Here is a 19,498-nt window from a genome sequence, read left to right as displayed (position 1 = left end):
TATATTTATATATATATATATATATCGATGTCACATTATTTAATAAAATATTATATTGTTAGATCAAAAAATAAAATCCCAATTATCAAACAAAATGTCATAAGGAGTAAAATTTTTCTAAATAATAATAACTAATTAAGAAGATATTAATTTAAGGTATTCAAAAGTTCACATTGGATACATGTGCAATACGGATATTGCTAATTGTTGAAGTATTCATGCTTTTTAGATGCTAGTCAACAAATAAAAAATTACTCGGTAGTCTTTAGTTAGACGTTTTCCAAACAATATATTATTAGTTTATTAAAATATATTTGACCATGACAAAATGACAGTGGTTCTTAGAAATTTCAATCACAAGACTTGAACAACTGCTTAGGAAAGCGAGTTTCAACCTATTAGACGTTTTCTTCTATATAAAGGTTGCCCTGGGTTCTTTCTAACTCATAAACCCATAAGCCATAACCTTTGCGACAATGGCTACTTCAACACTTCCTCATTTTTGTTGTCTCTTGCTTTTGCTTCTTCCTCTCCTTCCCACTGTTTTCAGCTACACCGAAGAAGACTGTAACATAAGGTTGGACAAACCTTTAGGCTGTGTTTGGTTCGCGTAAAATCATTTCCGGAAAATATGCTATTTTCCGGAAATGCTATTTTCCGGAAAGGAAAATGTTTTCATGTGTTTGGCTGTCACAAAATTCATTTTACGGAAAATTAATTTTGGTGTTTGGTTCGTTTAATCAGTTTACCAGAAAATACATCAAATCCGGCGAAACGCTCGTCCGACGAGCGGCCGACGAGCGTCCGACGAGCGGCCGACGAGCGGCGCTCGTCGATCGACGATCGCGCTCGTCGATCGACGAACGCGATCGTCGATCGACGAACGCGATCGTCGTTCGACGAACGCGCTCATCGATCGACGAGAGACGAGCGCGCTCGTCGATCGCGATCGTCGATCGACGAGAGACGAGCGCGCTCGTCTGTGCTCGTCGATCGCGATCGTCGATCGCGTCGCTCGATCGACGATCGCGATCGTCGATCGCGCCACTCGTCGGCGCGATCGTCCCTCTCTCTCTCTCTGATCTGGGCTCTCTTTTCTCTCTCGCGCGATCGTCCCTCTCTCTCTCTCGCATCTGGGCTCTCTTTTCTCTCTCGCGCGATCGTCCCTCTCTCTCTTTTTCCGGATTTCATTTGAAGTGAAAATGAAGACAGAATTCATTTTCCGTGGTCAAGGCTTCAAATTTTGGTCAACCGGAATTCGATTTCCGGAAAATAACGTTTTCCGTCACAGCCAAACGCCCCATTTTCCGGAAATTGATTTCCGGAATTCGTTTGAAGTCGAATCAAACACAGCCTTAGTTGCAGGGCAAAACAGTAATCCAATCACGTCGAGGTCAACAGAATTTGCCTTCGGATTCCATCCTCTTGAAAGTGAGAAAGAAAATCAATTCTTGCTTGCAGTTTGGTTTTACAAAACAAAAGAACCAACCATAGTTTGGTCTGCAAATGGGAATAAACCAGCACCAGAAAACTCTGAACTTAGGCTGTCTAGCAACAATGAGTTTGTTCTCTATGACCATGAAGACAATGAGTTATGGAAGGCTCCAACTCCAAGGAATTCCAAATCCAGTTGTGCGGCTATAGGGGACAATGGGAACTTGGTGATTCTAGACCAGAATAATAATTCGGTATGGGAGAGCTTCAAAGAGCCTACTGATACAATTTTGCCTGGCCAAATACTGTACATGAATACCACACTCAGGTCTCGAGAATCTGAGACAAATTATTCAAAAGGGCGCTTCCAGCTTTCTTTTCAGATTGATGGCAATTTCGTGCTTTACTCTCTTTCTATGCCATCTGAAGCCCTTGAGAAGGCTTATTTTGCCACCGGCACAACGAACTGGGAATCACAGTTGAACTTTACTGAGGATGGGTACATGTACATCCAAGATGCAAATACAAACAGAGTGTACAACCTTACCAAGGAAAGTCCTGCAGGCTCAAAAGAAAATTTCTACTACTTGGCTAGGATTGATTATGATGGTGGCTTCAGATTGTACAACCACACCAGAAAGGTGAGCACCCCAAGTGAGAGCTGTTCTTCATCATGGACTGTAGTGCAAAGCATTCCCAGTGATATTTGTGCTACATTTACTGGTGATGCTGCTGCTGTTGGAGGTGGGTTTTGTGGACCGAACGGATATTGCCGTACCGCAGGTGATTCTAGTGGGAATGGGCCAGCATTTTGCTTTTGTCCTGAGGGATTTTCTCCCTTGGACCAATCCAATAATTTTGCAGGCTGCAAACCAGATTTTTTATTGCCTAGCTGCCAAATTGGATGGGAAAAGCAAAAAGAAAATATGGAGTTTAAACTGTTTCAAAATGTGAATTGGCCGTTCACAGATTACGGTCGTGTTACCGTGGCTAATGAAGCAGAGTGTAGACAGCTATGCCTTGACGATTGCTTGTGTATTGTGGTCATTTATGAAGGTAACGGTAATCAATGTTGGAAGAAGAAGTATCCTCTGTCCAATGGAATGTATATAGAAAGTAATACTAGCAAAGTTCTCATCAAGACACCTAAAAATATAGATTCAGATAAGAAACACCAGTCTATGGTAGTTGTCTTGGCACTACTCCTTGGCAGCTCTGCATTTCTTAATATCCTTTTCTTCTTAGGTAGTATTGTGGCTATTCTCTACTTGTACCACAAAAGGCTCAATTCGCAATGGAATATTGATAGAACACTTACAACAAATGTGAGAAGCTATACATATAAAGAGCTCGAAGAAGTAACCAGGGGCTTCAGGCAAACAGTGGGAAAAGGAGCTTTCGGAACTGTTTATAAAGGAGTCCTTCCATCAGATTCTAAAAGATTTGTTGCAGTCAAGAAGTTAGGTAAGGTGGTAGAAGAAGGTGAGAAGGAATTCAAAACGGAAGTGAGCGTGATCGGTCAAACTCATCACAAGAATTTAGTCCGTTTGCTCGGCTATTGTGATGAGGGGCAGCATCGGCTTCTGGTATATGAGTACATGAGTAATGGCTCTTTAGCTAGCTTTCTCTTTGGGATATCCAGGCCTCATTGGAACCAAAGAGTGCAAATTGCTTTTGGAATAGCACGAGGCCTAATGTACTTACATGAAGAGTGCAGCACCCAAATCATCCACTGCGATATAAAACCTCAAAACATACTCCTAGATGAGTACTTTACGCCAAGGATTGCTGATTTTGGATTAGCAAAGCTTTTGTTGGCAGATCAAAGTCGAGCAGCTCGTACAGCAATAAGAGGGACAATTGGATACTTTGCACCTGAATGGTTTAGGAAAGCATCCATTTCGGTTAAGGTTGATGTGTACAGTTTTGGTGTGATGTTACTAGAGATCATTTGCTGCAAGTCTAGTGTAGCATTTGCACTAGGAGAAGAGGAGGCATTGATAGATTGGGCTTATGAATGCTACAAAGATAAAAAATTAGATAAGTTGATAGAAGATGATGAGGAGGCAAAGAATGACATGAAGAGGCTAGAAAGGTTTGTGATTGTGGCGATTTGGTGTATTCAAGAAGATCCTTCACTGAGGCCCTCGATGAAAAAGATCACACAAATGCTCGAGGGAGTGATTGAAGTTTCTGTGCCCCCAAGCCCTTCATTGTTTACTTCTTCTCCCCCTTCATTCAAAAAATAGGTCATCTTGAGTTTTGATTGCCCCATAGTTAACCATTTGTGGTATATGACAATGGCTGACTTTGTACATCTATTTTCGTCTAATTTTCTAACTTTTAGGTTTAGGCTAGGGTTGTTATTTCCTTAGGTTGGAATAAAGTTTTTGTCATTCATAATATTTTAGAGAGTCCTCTCCTATATTTTTTAGTAGATTCCCAAATTCTCTTTGTGAATTCAAGGATTTTTATGTTGAAGCAGATATGTTCTGCATGTTAATTATAGCTTTCTACCTGTGTCAACTGAATATAGCCATCCTTTTTTAAGTTTTGGTGTAACACCTTTTCTTATTTGTATTATGGTATCAGAATTTGGCCAATAGTGGTTGGTTTCCTGTCTCTTGCATTGCGGTTTGTTTTTTACTATAAGGCTCTCTTGTCTCATGCGTATTATCCTTTGGTGTATTTCACCTTCTTAGTTGTAATTTGTAAGCTTGGATTCCTTGTTCAAAATGATTTTATTTTACTGGTTTATATAATCATTTTTACGTGATTATTGTCGGATTAAAGATTTCTTGTGTTTGGGTTGATTTGGATTTGTAATTGTGAGAACCGAGAGACTCAAGGAGACTGAGATTCTTAGTATACCTCAATAACGAGTATCATGGTGGAGATCAGTTGTGGATATATAACTTACTTTAATTTATGCTAAAGAAAAAAAATTAACAAAAGCCTCAAAATAAATTTTACAAAAAAAAAAAAAATTATAAAAGTTTCTATAAAAAAAATTACATGGTTTCGGTTCTAAATACAATCCAATATAAAGGAAAATACAGATTTCATGTCCTCGTTGCATTATAATGAAAAATATCGAAAGCAAGAAATTACATCGAATAAAACCTAATCTACATATCTACATTCCTTAGACAAACTTGAGAGACTAAGTTATGAAGTAAAAAGGTGTTAGAGGTACAATGACTAATATAAACCATCTATCTTTCCATCACACAATTACATTAAAACCTAGAAAATTCAGTAAAATAACATCCAATGCATTCAGCATTTACAACAAAGAGTGTTAGTCACTAATATATAAAAGGAAAATGAAAAACAATCAAGTAATGCAACCTATCCTAAGATACATAGGTAATATTGAAATGCATGAAAATGCGTGAAAATGTAAAGAGATTAAAATGCACATCCTAAATGAAATTCCTACATGTTGTATGAGGAGGTGCCATGGTTTTCATTTAAAAGACAAATTTCATAGTTAATTTGGGATTTTGACCTTCTCAGGCAATCCAAATCATTTCATGTGAATGTTTTCAAGTTACATAGGGAAAAATGCAGAAACCCATTTAATGTATAGGAAATCAAATGTTAATGATATGTACGAAAGAAAATCATATTATATTTTTAGTTTTTCATTATTTCATGTGACACAAAAATAAAATAACATGCTGGAAATTTCCTGATGTAAAGTCTGTACAACATCATTTCATGTGGTTCACATCAAAATTTTGTTGAAACAAGAATTTTTTTAAAAAAAAATTCTAAACACACTGATTCACAAATCTAAGAAGATTAACCATAAAAAAAAAAAAAAAAAAAATTTAAAAAACCTCTAATCAAATGTAGGAGGCAGCTCATAGCAAAATAACATGAAACCTCATCCTAAAGATCATAATCTGACTTGACATATTCAAGTCGATGCCATGATTTAATGCATGTTATCATGTATGATGAATGAACATATTAAAATACATGACAAGATGATGAAATAATTGGTTTTTTTGGTGTTTATCATTATGCCAAGACACTAATTAGTTTTTAAGCGTAGGCGGGGATCGAACTTCAAGGCTCTTATTCGACCACAATAAACTTTACTAATTGAACTAATTAGAAGTTTGGAACCCACCAGTTTTCACCTATCCTAAAAGACTAATAAATGTAATGATTACGATTGTCAACAACAAGCACAATTTCAATTTGTACTTATTGTTAAGTCAGGTGAGGCGTCCATCTTTGACATTGGCGTATAAGCACTGGAGGTTAGCCCTCCACAATGAGACTTTTCATTACAGGCAAATATCCAGGAAGGTGACGTGATATGAAGTAAAAGCACAACCAACTAAAACTGTTGAATTTTTGATAAACAATTAAGTAATAGTAGGTAAATATATGGACTCACAAATATTTTATAAAAACTTGGCCCCACAAGAAAATAACATTTTATAAAGACTTGGTTTCCAAAAGAAAATAATTTGACCCAGATATTCATATACATGACTGGTCTCTTTCTCCCTTTCCCAAATCACACTATTCATTTTTTTTCAGCTTTAACTTTTACTCTTTTAGCATTGGCTTCATTTGGAAAGCTTCATCAGCTTCTTCCCAAACCTTTTTTTTGTTTTTTTTGTTTTTTTGGTTTGTTTGTTTCCTTTAGTCCTTTACAAGTTGAAAGTTGAAACTCACTTTTCTTTTTAAGTTCCAACAACTCAAACAAAATTCTTTTTCTTTGGCTTACACAAACCCAGTCGCCCAGTACTCTTCACTTCACACATAGATTCTACTCCACAAAAAAATTCATTGTACTCTTGTTTCAACTTTAGAATTTCAGATTCAAATCCAAACTAAATTATCTAATTAGTGACTCCAAATTGCATTTGATATGGGTATCTATAGCTTCTTTGGATCAAATAAAGGAGTAAAGGAGGAATTATGCATATTGTTTCCCACCCCTAAGCATAGTATTCTTATTTGAAGGCACAAAATTCTTTATTCAAATCTTCCCCTTTTCAGTTCTATTTGTTTATCTTGTGGTTTATCATTTATTTCTCCAATTTATTTTTGTTTTCTTGTAAATATAGTTTAGTTTTGTTAATACTTATATTTATTTCTTTTTTATTATTGTTACACGTGACTGTAGCAAATTAGAAAACTTTGGTATACTCAATAGAGTTTAGAAATATGTAAAGCTTTCATATAAGACAATTTTGTAGAAATGAGTTGTGTGTGTGTGTTGGGGGGGACCGTGTGGTACTTTGAGTTTTTCTTAAATTGTGAATCAATGTGATAGTTTAGTCTCGACCCTCAAAGTGAAAATTCCGGTTCTGCCCCTAGTTTGGAGAGTACAATTTAATTAGAAGTTTAGCATGTCTCCAACCCATTTATTCACCCACCTTGCCCATTTAATATCTATATCTATATAACATTTAAAAAATAAGTGTATCATTTATTGTTGTTACATTTCTATTAAGCCACATCAATGGTCATGTTATTATTTTCTTTCCATATATATATATAATGCATTATATACCTTTACACATATTCTCAAAATTAATTGTAATTACCAATAATAATAGGACCATCACTTTTAACTACCGTGACTTTACACATTCTTGAACCTAAATGTAACTTATAATAGAAAATACATGCAATGCAAACAAGTTGTGCAAAGACACCATTTATTTATTTTTAGTTTACACTTACCGGAAAAGCAAAAAAAAAATCATATTTCATCACTTAGAGAGCCATATGGAATTTTCATCAACTTCAAGAAATAGAGATAACAAATACCCACTTCGGTCCAATTTGGTCCATTTCGGTCTAATCAGGTCCACTTTGGTCCAATTCGGTCCACTTCTGTCCAATTCAGCATACTTGGTTCATTTGGTCCAATTCGGTCCAATTTAATCAATTTTAGTCCAGTTTGGTTCATTCGGTCCATTTAGGTCCAACTCAGTCTTATTTAGTTCATTCATTCCAATTTGGTCTACTTTGGTTCATTTGGTCCAATTCAGTTTGGTCCACTTCAGTCCATTTTGGGTGAGTATAAATTAAAAATAAATAAAAAATTTTATTTTTATGTTCCCTATCTCTTAAAGTTGATGAAAATGACATTGTCATTTAAGCAAGAGCGAAACCAAATCCTTCAACTTGACCTTGAATACTAGTACTTCATTATTATATGGATATGAATACAATGGTAGAATGTGATTTTTTTTTTTGGGTAAATATAAATTAAAAATAAATAAATCTGTTGTCTTTTTTTTTCTTTGATTTTTAGATGTGATCCTATTTTATTATAAATATAATGATATAATATTATTCTATTATATAGCATGACTTGGATAATTTGGTGTTTACAACTATAAATTTCATTTTGAATATTCTTCTCATTAAAGTTTATTCTATAAATTTGCTATTCTCTCTCATATTCTCTTCCAAAAAACGTGATTATGCTATCTCTCCCTCTAGAATTTTAATTCTTTCTTGCAACTCTACTTTAAGCTGATGAATTTTTATTTTTTTAATATCTTTACTTTGGGTTGATATGTTTTGGTGTTGGTTTTTTGAGTTTCCCATCACGAGTCATCTCTATCCCTATATAATTTTGGTTTGATCTTTTTTTGAGTTAATTATTTGTTAGTTTGGAAATGAGAATTTGAGTTTATATCAAAACACAATCTAAATGACTATGTATTTGAATGTGTCTATCAATTATTTGAGTAATATAAATTTTAATTATGTGATGAGTTTTGATTATGATAATAATCTCCTTAAGTGAATGGGAAATTTAAATGATACATTTGGAACTTAATAATTTTAGTTCTACCAAAGGAAATTAGGAAAATATAATGAATAATAACAATACTTAGAAAAATAAAGACCACTTCAAAAAGAATAATATCAATCAAAATACCAAAAATTATAAAATTTTATATTTGTAAAAATAGAGAGATAGAAATTACTTTTATAAATTGTTCAATTTTTAAGGAGAACTTTCTAACCGCTTAAACTTTTGACACATTGAATAATCTATCACCTATGAAAAAAAACAAGATTCTGAGTGTGACACTTTCATAGGGAATGCGTTGCATTTCATAATGAAATCTAGAAACTAGATCAACCATTGTCCAATCTAGAATTTGGTACGTGGAGGTGCAATTCTAAATGGTATGTAAAGTTTTGATAGTTGGCCAGAACACTTCATGCCCTTTCACAAATAAATAAAGCATGTATACTTGGAATGTGTTCACTGCATTCACACTTTCCCACTTTAAAAACCGAGAAAAGCATCACAGTTTGCTGACTCGCTAAGCCAATGTATAAGGTACTAATCGTGCAATACCAAGGGTGACAGGAAACATCTTTCTACACCAAATTACAGTGTTGTCATAATTCATATTTAATTAAAATGATTCTTTCATAAACCGGTTTGCAATGTGTAATCTGTTTTCATGATGAAGATGCTCTATGTTACGTTATATCCAATGACAATACAAATTTAAGTTCTAACAATAGGGTCTTCTTCTTTCTTCTTTGTTTTTTTCTTTTTTCTTTTTAATAAATCTAGAGACATAAGATTATTCATAATTTTTTCATGACCACTAACATAGTCTATTAAATGTTGTAATTTGGGTATAATAATAGTAAAGTTGGTAGTTCAAACCTCACTTTTCCCTCCACTATTTAAAAAGTCGAACCCTATGCGCATAACGAAATGTCATAGTAAGCAGTTTTACTCCAAATTTAATTTGGGGAGGCTGATTTCTGGACTCGAACTTGCAACATGTCACTATTTATTTTTCCTATCTTAAAAAAATGTGGTGTTGGTGATTGACCCAAATGAAAGTGATGTTGCTTCGATCACAATAGATCATGTCAAAAGTTGTGAAAAATAGTGTCTTAACAATGCTTTTTCCTTTTTCTTTTTTCTTTTTTCGTGCATACTATGAAGACTTAATTCCCATTCCTTTAGCCAACCAAGGTCACTAGTGAGTTGTAACAAGTGGATGTGGATAGAGAAGATGTATGTCATCGGTGAAAACAAGGTGTTGGTGCAAACACAATAACAATGGAAATAACACAGTGAGAAACTAAATAGTACTTCTGAATATTATTAATTCAATGAGAAAAATTACACAACACTATTTGAACTGAAGCGCGGCACTCGCTCTCTTTAAGGAGATTCAAGCCCTTGGTTGGCTAAACTTTGTAACTGGTGCAAATCGTCTCTGACTTATCTCCCTCAAGATACAACAGCTCAACAAGTGTCATATGGCTAGAACAACCTCTGCACAAGGTGTTCAAGCCCAAAGCTCCACTAGAAAGAACACCTTTCTTTGCCAAGAACCTCTATTTTTTTTTTTTAGTGTATATTGTTTTTTTTTTTTTTGGGTAGTAACTTGGATTGGGTCTGAATGAATCTATTTATTGGCTCAATAGGCCTCACGAAATTACTACCCAATTTATTCTGATTAATTAGGTCCATTATTCTGATGTAGTGGGTGTTACAAGATTAATTGTTGGATATTAATCTGATGGGCTAGAGTTACACAATTAATGGTGATAAGGAGTTTCTGATGAATGAAAAGGCCCAAACGGATAGTCCATTAAGTGGTTAATGGGTCTTCATTTTCCATAATAAAAATGGAGTATTAATTCGGGCCATTTACTCACCAACAGATATGGTAATTACTCTGAATGGGCTGTCAAGTAGGAAGATCCAAGAGGCTGATTCATTTCCATTTTTTATACCTCCACCCTTCACCTCCCCCTTGCACACGTATCTAGCCCAATATCTGAGACAATTTATGTTAGCCCATTAATCACCACAATTAAAAATAATAAAATAGTCTCTTTCCTTTTTAATGTGGGATTAAACATTTTCACTAACTCCTTATCTTCCATATTCACTCCCATATCTTTACATTTATGTTGTAACATTTATCCATTTTAATTATTTAATATTAAAATGCTCCAACAATCCCCCACTCATTTTAATATTAAATTTTAGTTAAAGAGAGATTACCAGGCAAAGATGGGTCACTATGCATCATGAAGGTGTGCTCTGTATTGAACTTTCACTTAGTAAAACAGCGATCTCAACTCCAGAGTCGTAGTGGTCTCCGACTTGAACTAGGACTGCTTTAGGGAAATTAAGCATCACTGCATACACATAACAACCTAGATGTTGACATGAGCTTTTATAGCTAGCACTTTACGGCCGTGTGTTGATCCCGGTTTCATGAGTGTATTTGAGATTAAGTCCAAATCTCATAGGGAGCGGCCCCACCCCCACACTCACATAGGTGAAATTTTGTCAAGGATGCTCCTGTAATTCTGACATCCCACTCATATGAGCTACAAATTTCATTAAGAGATTTTTACTCAACCTCTTCACATTACAGGATAAATGCACTTACATCATAGGGATGAATAATTAAAAAATTATTTACAAAATAAATAATTAAAAAATAATAATAAATAGTGCATTTCTTACGACCATTGTATGATTCGTTTTTCCCATTGAACCCAATTCTCAGGATCTCTGGTCCTTAGGTTGGGTATCCTCATACATGGCTTATAATTCTATGGACTTTAGTCCCATCCCCCTCGATGTATTCCAGACTCTATCTTTTGCCAAGGCATTGGTAAATGGATCTGCAAGATTGTCATTATATTTAATATAATCCACAGTTATGATGCCACTACTCAAATAAGATTGCAAGGTATTGTGCTTTCTTCTTATAGGTTTGGATTTACCATTGTGGTAACGGTTTTTAACTCTACCAATTGCGGCAGTGCTATCACAATGAATTAATATAGGTGGAATTGGCTTTTCCCAAAGTGGAATTTCATATAACAAATCTCTAAGCCAATTTGCCTCTTCACTAGCTGAAGCTAATGCTATTAATTTAGCTTCCATTGTTGAATTAGCAATTATTGTTTGTTTTTTAGATTTCCAACAAATAGCACCACTACCTAAGGTAAAAATATAACTAGTGGTAGAGAGAGAATCACCTGACAAATTATTCCAATCGGCATCACTAAAAGTTTCAATCACAGTAGGGTACTTTTTATAAAATAAGCTATAACTTTTGGTACCAATTAAATATCTCATGACTCGCTCAATAGTTAGCTAATGATCTTTACTAGGCTTGCTAGTAAATCTGCTAAGCACTCCTACTGCATATGCAATGTCAGGTCTAGTACAATCAGTAGCATAACGCAAACTACCAATGATGCTAGCATAATCCTTTTGATTAAAAATCTCATCATCATTATTCACAGGAAATAAATGAATATTAGAATCAAAAGGAGTAGCTACACTTTTGTGATCATGAAAATTATATTTTCTCAATATTTTCTCAACATAATGTGATTGATCAAGAAATATCCCATCACCTGTTTTTGTAATTTTCATGCCTAAAATAAAATTAGCCTCACCAAGATCTTTTATATCAAAATGGCTTTTAAGCATATTTTCTGTCTCATTTATAACATGCATATTTGAGCCAAAAATTAACATATCATCCACATAGAGGCTAATAATAACATGTAAATTATTCCATGATTTAGAATAAATACATTTATCACATTCATTTGATATATAAACATTCTCAATCATACAGGAATCAAACTTTTCATGCCACTGCTTAGGTGCTTGTTTTAAGCCATATAGGGATTTAGTTATCTTACATCTTGTCCAGGCTCTACAAAGCCTTCGAGTTGACCCACATAAATCTCTTCCTCTAGGTCCCCATTTAGAAAAGCATTTTTTACATCCATTTGATGAATTTTCAAATAAAAAATTGCAGCAATAGCAATTAACAATCTAATAGATGTAATTCTTGTTACCGGAGAAAATGTATTAAAGAAATCAAGATCAGCTTTTTGTCTAAAGCCTTTTGCAACAAGTCTAGCTTTAAACTTATCTATTGATCCATCCAGTTTCAACTTTTTTCTAAGGACCCATTTACAACCTATGGTCCTACAACCCTGTGGAAGATCTACTAATTTCCAAGTTCTATTAGAAATTAGAGATTTCATCTCATCATTTACAGCCTCTTTCCAAAATATAGCATCAGGTGATGTTAAAGCCTCTTTTAAATTTTGGGGATTTTCCTCAATGTTAAAAACATAATAATCAGGACCAAAATCCTTTTCAACTCTAGCTCTTTTACTCCTTCTAGGTTCCTTTTCAAAATTTTCTTGATTTTGTAAATGTGAAGTAGAAGAACTAGGTTGTGACAAAACATTTTCTTCACCCCCACTATTTTTCATTTTAAAAGGAAATTTTTCTTCATGAAAAATTGTATCACCAAATTCAAAAATTATTTTGTTTTCAAGATCAAAAAATCTATAGGCTGCGCTATTAATCGCATAACCAAGAAAAGCACAGGTAGTAGCTCTTATACCTAATTTAGGCATTTTAGGGTCAGTAAGCCTTACATAAGCAAGACAACCCCATACTCTCAAATATCCCAAATTTGGCTTATGTCCTTTCCACATCTCAAAAGGTGTGGTGTGTGACTTTTTATGTGACACCCTATTCAAAACATGACATGCAGTTAAGATAGCTTCACCCAAAAATGTAAAGGTGCACCAGATTCAATTAACATGGCATTTGTTAACTCAATTAAAGTTCTATTTTTTTCTTTCAGCCACACCATTAGAAGCAAATGAATATGGCACAGTAGTTTCATGGAATTCCCAAAAACTGAACAAATGAGTTGAATGCACTTGATTCATACTCACGGCCTCTATCACTTCTTATTCTTTTTATTTTTCTACCGAATTGATTTTCAACTTCTTTTAAAAAATCTTGAAATTTTTCAAAAGCATCACTTTTATTTTTCAACAAATAAACAGTTGTATATTTTGAGAAATCATCAATAAAAGTGATAATATATCTATTTCCTCCACGAGTTAAAATTCCTTCAAATTCACATAAATCGGAGTAAATTAACTCAAGCAATTCGGTATTTCTTACAACACTTTTATGAGGCCTTTTTGTAATCTTAGCTTGACTACAAGTTTCACATTTTTCAAAATCTTTTGACAATCTTGGAATTAATCCTAAACTACTCATGATTCCCACATATCTACTATTTATATGACACAAATGAGCATGCCAAAAATTAATAGAAGAAAGCATATAAACTGAACTGGTAGATGATTTATTATTCTCAACATTCAATTTAAACATTCCATCACAAGCATAACCCTTGCCCACAAATAATCCCTTTTTAGTGATTACATAATTATTAGATTCCATAGTTTGCTTGAAGCCAGACTTGTTAAGCAAAAAACTTGACATCAAATTCTTCCTCATGGACAGAGTATAAAGTACATCTTTCAATGTTAGCACACGTCCAGAAGTGAACTTCAATTCAACCTTACCACTCCCAAGAACCTTGGTTTTGCTAGAGTCACCAAGCATAATAGTTTTTTCTTCTTCAAAAGGAGTGTACAATTTGAACCAATTTTTGTCATAGCAAACGTGCCTATTAGCACTAGAATCTGCCCACCACCCTTCAACATATTGCGCCATATTGATGTCTGTAATCATAGTCACTAAAGGCTCTTCGGTTACGTTAGCCTGCGAGACAGATTCATGTTTCCGAAATTTGCAAAATCGAGCAATATGCCCACTCTTGCCATAGACAAAACAGGATCTATTAAATTGATCTTGTGAAGGGGGTCCTTGGTTCTTATTATAATTTTTATTCGGGTTTCCCCTTTCTTAAGGTCTATTATTATTTTTAAAGGCTCTCTTTTTAGGCTTCAATTGACTATTTCTAGGAAAATGATTTTTGGGCATATTATTATTGGCTGAAATAAGGTTTACCTTTGTGGTGGAATTACCAAGAAAGTCAATACTGTACTAGATGCTGTACCGGTTTGGCCAGCGGTACGATATATTTCAGATACCGGTCAATACCGGTGTACCGTTTCAGATTTATCGCGATTTTTTACTATTTTATACAATATATAAAGTTATATTTCTAATAACTCAATATATCACATTGGCAAATTTTTATATTTTTTTATGGAGTTATTAACTTTTACCACAACTTCTTATATGATAAGTTGTGAGGGGTGAAAAAAATTGTGAGTGTATGTGGGTTCACATTTTTCTCACTCACAACTCCTCACACAACAAATTATGACGAAAATTGTTTAAAATGTTGTAATATTAACATTTTTCTAAATATAAATTAGTTCCAATGCCGTGGCAATATGGCAATTCATGTACATTATGTCACATCATTTGGGCTCAAAGGCCAAAGCTGAAAAGAAGTGATGGAGAGCTCATCTTTTATTCAAAAATTCAAAGCTTTTAATATTTCCAATGCTTGGCAGCTAGTGTCAGTGTACTACAGTCACGTGGAGAACTTAGGAAACTTAAAAAACAAATACAAAACAAAGAAAGAGAAAGTGAGAAACCAAATCACATACATAAGAAAGTTCAGCCAAAAAGAAAAGAGAGGGAGATGGACAGACTGATAGAGAATAAGAAGAAAAAAAAGGAACAACAAAAAAAAAAAAAAAAAAAAAAAAAGAAAAGGAGAAGGAGACGGACAGACCGACAGAGAAGAAGAAGAAAAAAAGGTTCAGCCAAAAAAAAAAAGGACAAGGAGACGGACAGACCGATAGAGAAGAAGAAGAAAAAAAGGTTCAGCCAAAAAAAGAAAAGAAAAAAGAAAGGGAGATGGACAGACCGACAGAGAAGAAGAAGAAAAAAAGGAAAGAAGAAGAAGAAGAAGAAGAAGAAGCAGTTGCTTCATGGCGCCACCCCTGCTTCGTTGTCGTCTTCCTTCTTTTCTCCTTCTTCTATATTTTCTTTCCTTACAAATGAGACTTTTTGTGTTTCGGCCCGGTATCCATTTATTGGCCAAAATAGCTGGATTTTGCTGGTACAGCCGGTATGCGGCCGGTATGGTAGGTATTTTTTCCGGTACGAAACAAGGGGGTTATTTGTACCAGTGCATTGACCAGTACGGTATATATCGGCCGTAGCGGCCAGTACGGTACGAAATTGACTTCCTTGGGAATTACCATTGCTCTCTTGTGTCATGAGTGCATCTTGTCCTCTAGCCTCCTTCTCCACACGGATGCGTGCGATCAAAGTATCCAAGGATGTCTCCTTTTGTTTGAGTCGTAAAGTCTTTTGGAACTCCCTCCAAGATTGTGGTAGTTTATCAATTATGCCAGCTACCACCAAATTGTCTCCAATCTTTATTCTTTCGGATCTTGATTCTGCCACAATCATTTGGAAGCCTTGTGCTTGATCCACCACCGATTTTCCATCCACCATTTGCTAATGGAAAAATCTACTAGCAGCATACTTCTTTGCACCCGCCTCCTCGGTATCATACTTGCTTTGTAAAGCTTTCCAAATTTTCTTAGTAGAATTATAAGTTGTATCATAATAATCATAAAAATGATTGGCAAGACAATTCAAAAGATAAGAGCAACAATTATATTCATCTTTTGTATACTTATCTATTTTTTCTTGATGGAGACTATATTCTTCCTCACTCATCTCATCGGTAGAAACTTTTAATAGATTCTTGTTAGTGAGGATATAGGCGAGTTTGAGAAGACTCAAGTAGAAGAGGACATTTCCTTTCCACCACTTGAAGTGGGCTCCCGTAAAGCAAAAAGGCTTGTTAAGATCTCCAACAGGCTCATTTGGTTTCTTGTGTGTAGGCTCTATGTGTTGAATCTCTTTAAAATTGTTGGTGCAAACACAATAATAATGGAAATAACACAATGAAAAACTGAATAGTACTTCTGAATATTATTAATTCAATGAGAAAAATTACACAACACTATTTGGACAGAGGCGCGGCACTCGCTCTCTTTAAGGAGATTCAAGCCCTTGGTTGGCTAAACTTTGTAACCGGTGCAAACCATCTCTAACTTGTCTCCCCCGAGATACAACAACCCAACAAGTGTCATATGGCTAGAACAACCTCTGAACAAAGTGTTTAAGCCCAAAGCTCCTCCAGAAAGAACACCCATCTTTGCCAAGAACCTCTCTATTTTTTTTTTTTTAGTGTATATTGTTTTTTTTTTTTTTTTGCAGTAGCTTGGATTGGGTCTGAATGAGTCTATTTATAGTCTCAATGGGCCTCAAGAAATTACTACCTAATTTATTCTGATTAATTAGGTCCATTATTCTGATGTAGTGGGTGTTACAAGATTAATTGTTGGATATTAATCTGATGGGTTGGAGTTACACAATTAATGGTGATAAGGAGTTTCTGATGAATAAAAAGTCGCAAACAAATAGTCCATTAAGTGGGTTAATGGCTCTTCATTTTCCATAATAAAAATGGAGTATTAATTCGGGCCATTTACTCACCAACAGATATGGTAATTACTCTGGATGGGCTGTCAAGTAGGAGGATCTAAGAGGCTGATTCATTTCCATTTTTGATACCTCCACCCTTCACCTCCCCTTTGCGCATGAATCTAACCCAATATCTGAGACAATTCATGTTAGCCCATTAATCACCACAATTAAAAAGAATAAAATAGTCTCTCTCCTTTTCAATGTGAGATTAAACATTTTTACTAACTCCTCATCTTCCATATTCACTCTCATATCTTTACATTTATGTTGTAACATTTATCCATTTTAATTATTTAATATTAAAATGCTCCAACACATGGTATCATATTGATTCATTTGTTCATATACATTATAATGTGTCACATCGGGTTCAAATATATTGATTGATTCAAATATTTTCTATTCTTATCTTTGTGTTCAAAAGTCTACTCTATACCTAATACACATATTCGAACAAATACGATTAGCCTGAGCTACTTCATCTTTATATAACCTATTATTATACACTTATAGTCTTTTGATGGATAGTTGTAACGTTTAACCAATAATTAATGAAGCATTTGAATTTCAAGTTCTACTCAATTTATTTTTTAATGGTATATGCATTTTGTAGAGGATGATTTAAAGCTAACCTAAGGTTTAGCACTTGAATCTTTTGTGGACCATTCAATCAATTTGATCTTTTTAAAACAATTTTCAATTGCAGTGACAAAAAATCTTGAGAAAGGAATGATGAAGCAAATATTTTATATGCATTCTCTTCATACATCTAAAGGTGGCCTATGAAGGCTAAGGCAAAGCCTATATAAATGGAACCAAAAGGAGGCCTTTAATTTTTTATTGATGGATAATGAAGAGGAAGAAAATTAGAGATGAAGGATTCACCTAGATGGGCTTGACGGTGCTAGACAACTGGGTGAACGGATCCTATGTGAACGGACATAAGGTGGACAGATCAAAGGGCCACTTGGCGCTCAATTGGTCGTTATGTGGTCTCCAAGAAACCCTAAATGGAAACAATTTACATCTCGAGATTAACCCTAGTCCATAGAGTCCTAATATGAATAGAACTCTAACACGATGAGGATTCTAGAGTATGCACGCATTAATGAAGATATTCCCTATAAGGAAAAGACTTGTTACGCAAGTATAAGAGTTCGATTCTACACTATTATAAAAACCCAAAGACTCTCAGAAAATAGGTATGCATAATTCGCCCTAACTTTGGCGCTCTGGGGTTGTAGAAAGGTTTTTTGACTTAACCTTCAAAGGGTCTTCGGCTGGTACCACACCGGTACTCTTCTAGGGTTTTCTCTTTGTGTTGTGCAGGGTTCATTTTAAGCGTACGAGGACCATGTGGCTTACTATTGATTTTTCGGCATCATCAGTTGGCGTCGCCTGTGGGAACTTGCGATTCATAGGCCATACTATCTTTTCCCGGACAAAAAATTGCATGGTGCTCACTCGCTCGATGGTGACCACCAACGACATTCAAGGAGACGAACCACCCACAACTGCCCTCGAGAGACAGGTTCAAACTCTCGCCATTGCAGTGGAACGCCTCACCAAACAAAACCTCGACCTAGAAGAACAGTTGCGCCAAAAAAATGTAGCATTAAACACCCAAAGGGAAGATCAAGAAGGAACCAGCGCTGAAAGAAGGAACCAAGAGAGACTGGAAGGCAGCAACGCCTCAAGCAGACAAGAGCGACAAGATACCAGTCGTCCTTTCGGCTTGGATACGGCTCCCCCTCACATAGTCGCGAAGATGCATATGATGAAGGAGCGGATGGACCTTATGATGAACGCCCTCAGGAGACGAATGTCTAGCGACCTCGATGACTTGGTCCATCGAACTGATTCGCCTTTCACAACATCTGTTACTTCATTCCCCCTTCCACCAAAGTTTCATATGCCATAAGTAGAAAATTACGACGGGTCCAAGGATCCCTTAGATCACTTGGAGTCTTTCAAGACCCTGATGCACCTTTAAGGGGTGTCGGACAAGATCATGTGTAGAGCTTTCCCTACCACGTTGAAGGCACCCACAAGGATCTAGTTTAGTAGGTTAATGCCCAATTCCATCAGTACCTTCAAAGACTTAAGTGCACAGTTCACTTCACACTTCATCGGGGGACACAGGTACAAGAAGTCCACTACATGTCTGATGAACATTAAGCAGCAGGAGGACGAGACACTGAGATCCTACATCACCCGCTTTAACAAAGAAGCCCTCTCGATCGATGAAGTAGATGATAAGATCCTCGTAGCTGCATTCATAAATGAACTACGTAAAGGTAAGTTCTTGTTCTCACTATACAAGGACGACCCAAAAACTATGTCAGATGTGCTGTACAGGGCAACTAAGTATATGAACGCAGAAGATGCATTGTTAGCTCGAGAAGAGAAGCCCAAGAAGAGAGAGACACAGGAAGACATACGGTAAGATAAGGGATCGAAGAGGGCAAGGATCAGAGAACAACAGGAGGACAGGCGTCCAAAACATAACACGGGGAAATTCACGAGTTTCACCCCACTGACTACCTCGATCGACCAAGCCCTGATGCAGATTAAGGACGAAAGAGCCTTGACCTTTCCCGGCAAGCTGAAGGGAGATCCTAATAAGAGGTCTAGGGAGAAGTATTGCCGGTTTCACCGCGATCACGGCCATGACACGTCTGACTATTA

General features: G+C 35.5%; 2 protein-coding genes across 2 annotated transcripts; both read left to right on the top strand.

Annotated features, from left to right (window-relative positions):
* The first annotated feature begins 151 nt into the window (after positions 1-151).
* Positions 152-4,139, top strand: LOC115987790 (G-type lectin S-receptor-like serine/threonine-protein kinase LECRK1). The gene is made up of 2 exons (XM_031111396.1): positions 152-594; positions 1,360-4,139. The coding sequence occupies exons 1-2, from the start codon at positions 477-479 to the stop codon at positions 3,681-3,683; spliced, it is 2,442 nt and encodes an 813-aa protein (XP_030967256.1). The 5' UTR covers positions 152-476; the 3' UTR covers positions 3,684-4,139.
* A 14,742-nt stretch (positions 4,140-18,881) lies between these two features.
* LOC115987775 lies at positions 18,882-19,256 on the top strand. Its single transcript, XM_031111371.1, has one exon. It carries the CDS (start codon positions 18,882-18,884, stop codon positions 19,254-19,256), a length of 375 nt encoding a protein of 124 aa, XP_030967231.1.
* The last annotated feature ends 242 nt before the right edge of the window (positions 19,257-19,498 follow it).

Source organism: Quercus lobata, chromosome 4 (genome assembly GCF_001633185.2).
Source record: "Quercus lobata isolate SW786 chromosome 4, ValleyOak3.0 Primary Assembly, whole genome shotgun sequence".
NCBI lineage: Eukaryota > Viridiplantae > Streptophyta > Magnoliopsida > Fagales > Fagaceae > Quercus > Quercus lobata.
Note: the sequence above shows the minus strand (reverse complement) of the source record. Positions and strands in the feature narration are given on the sequence as shown.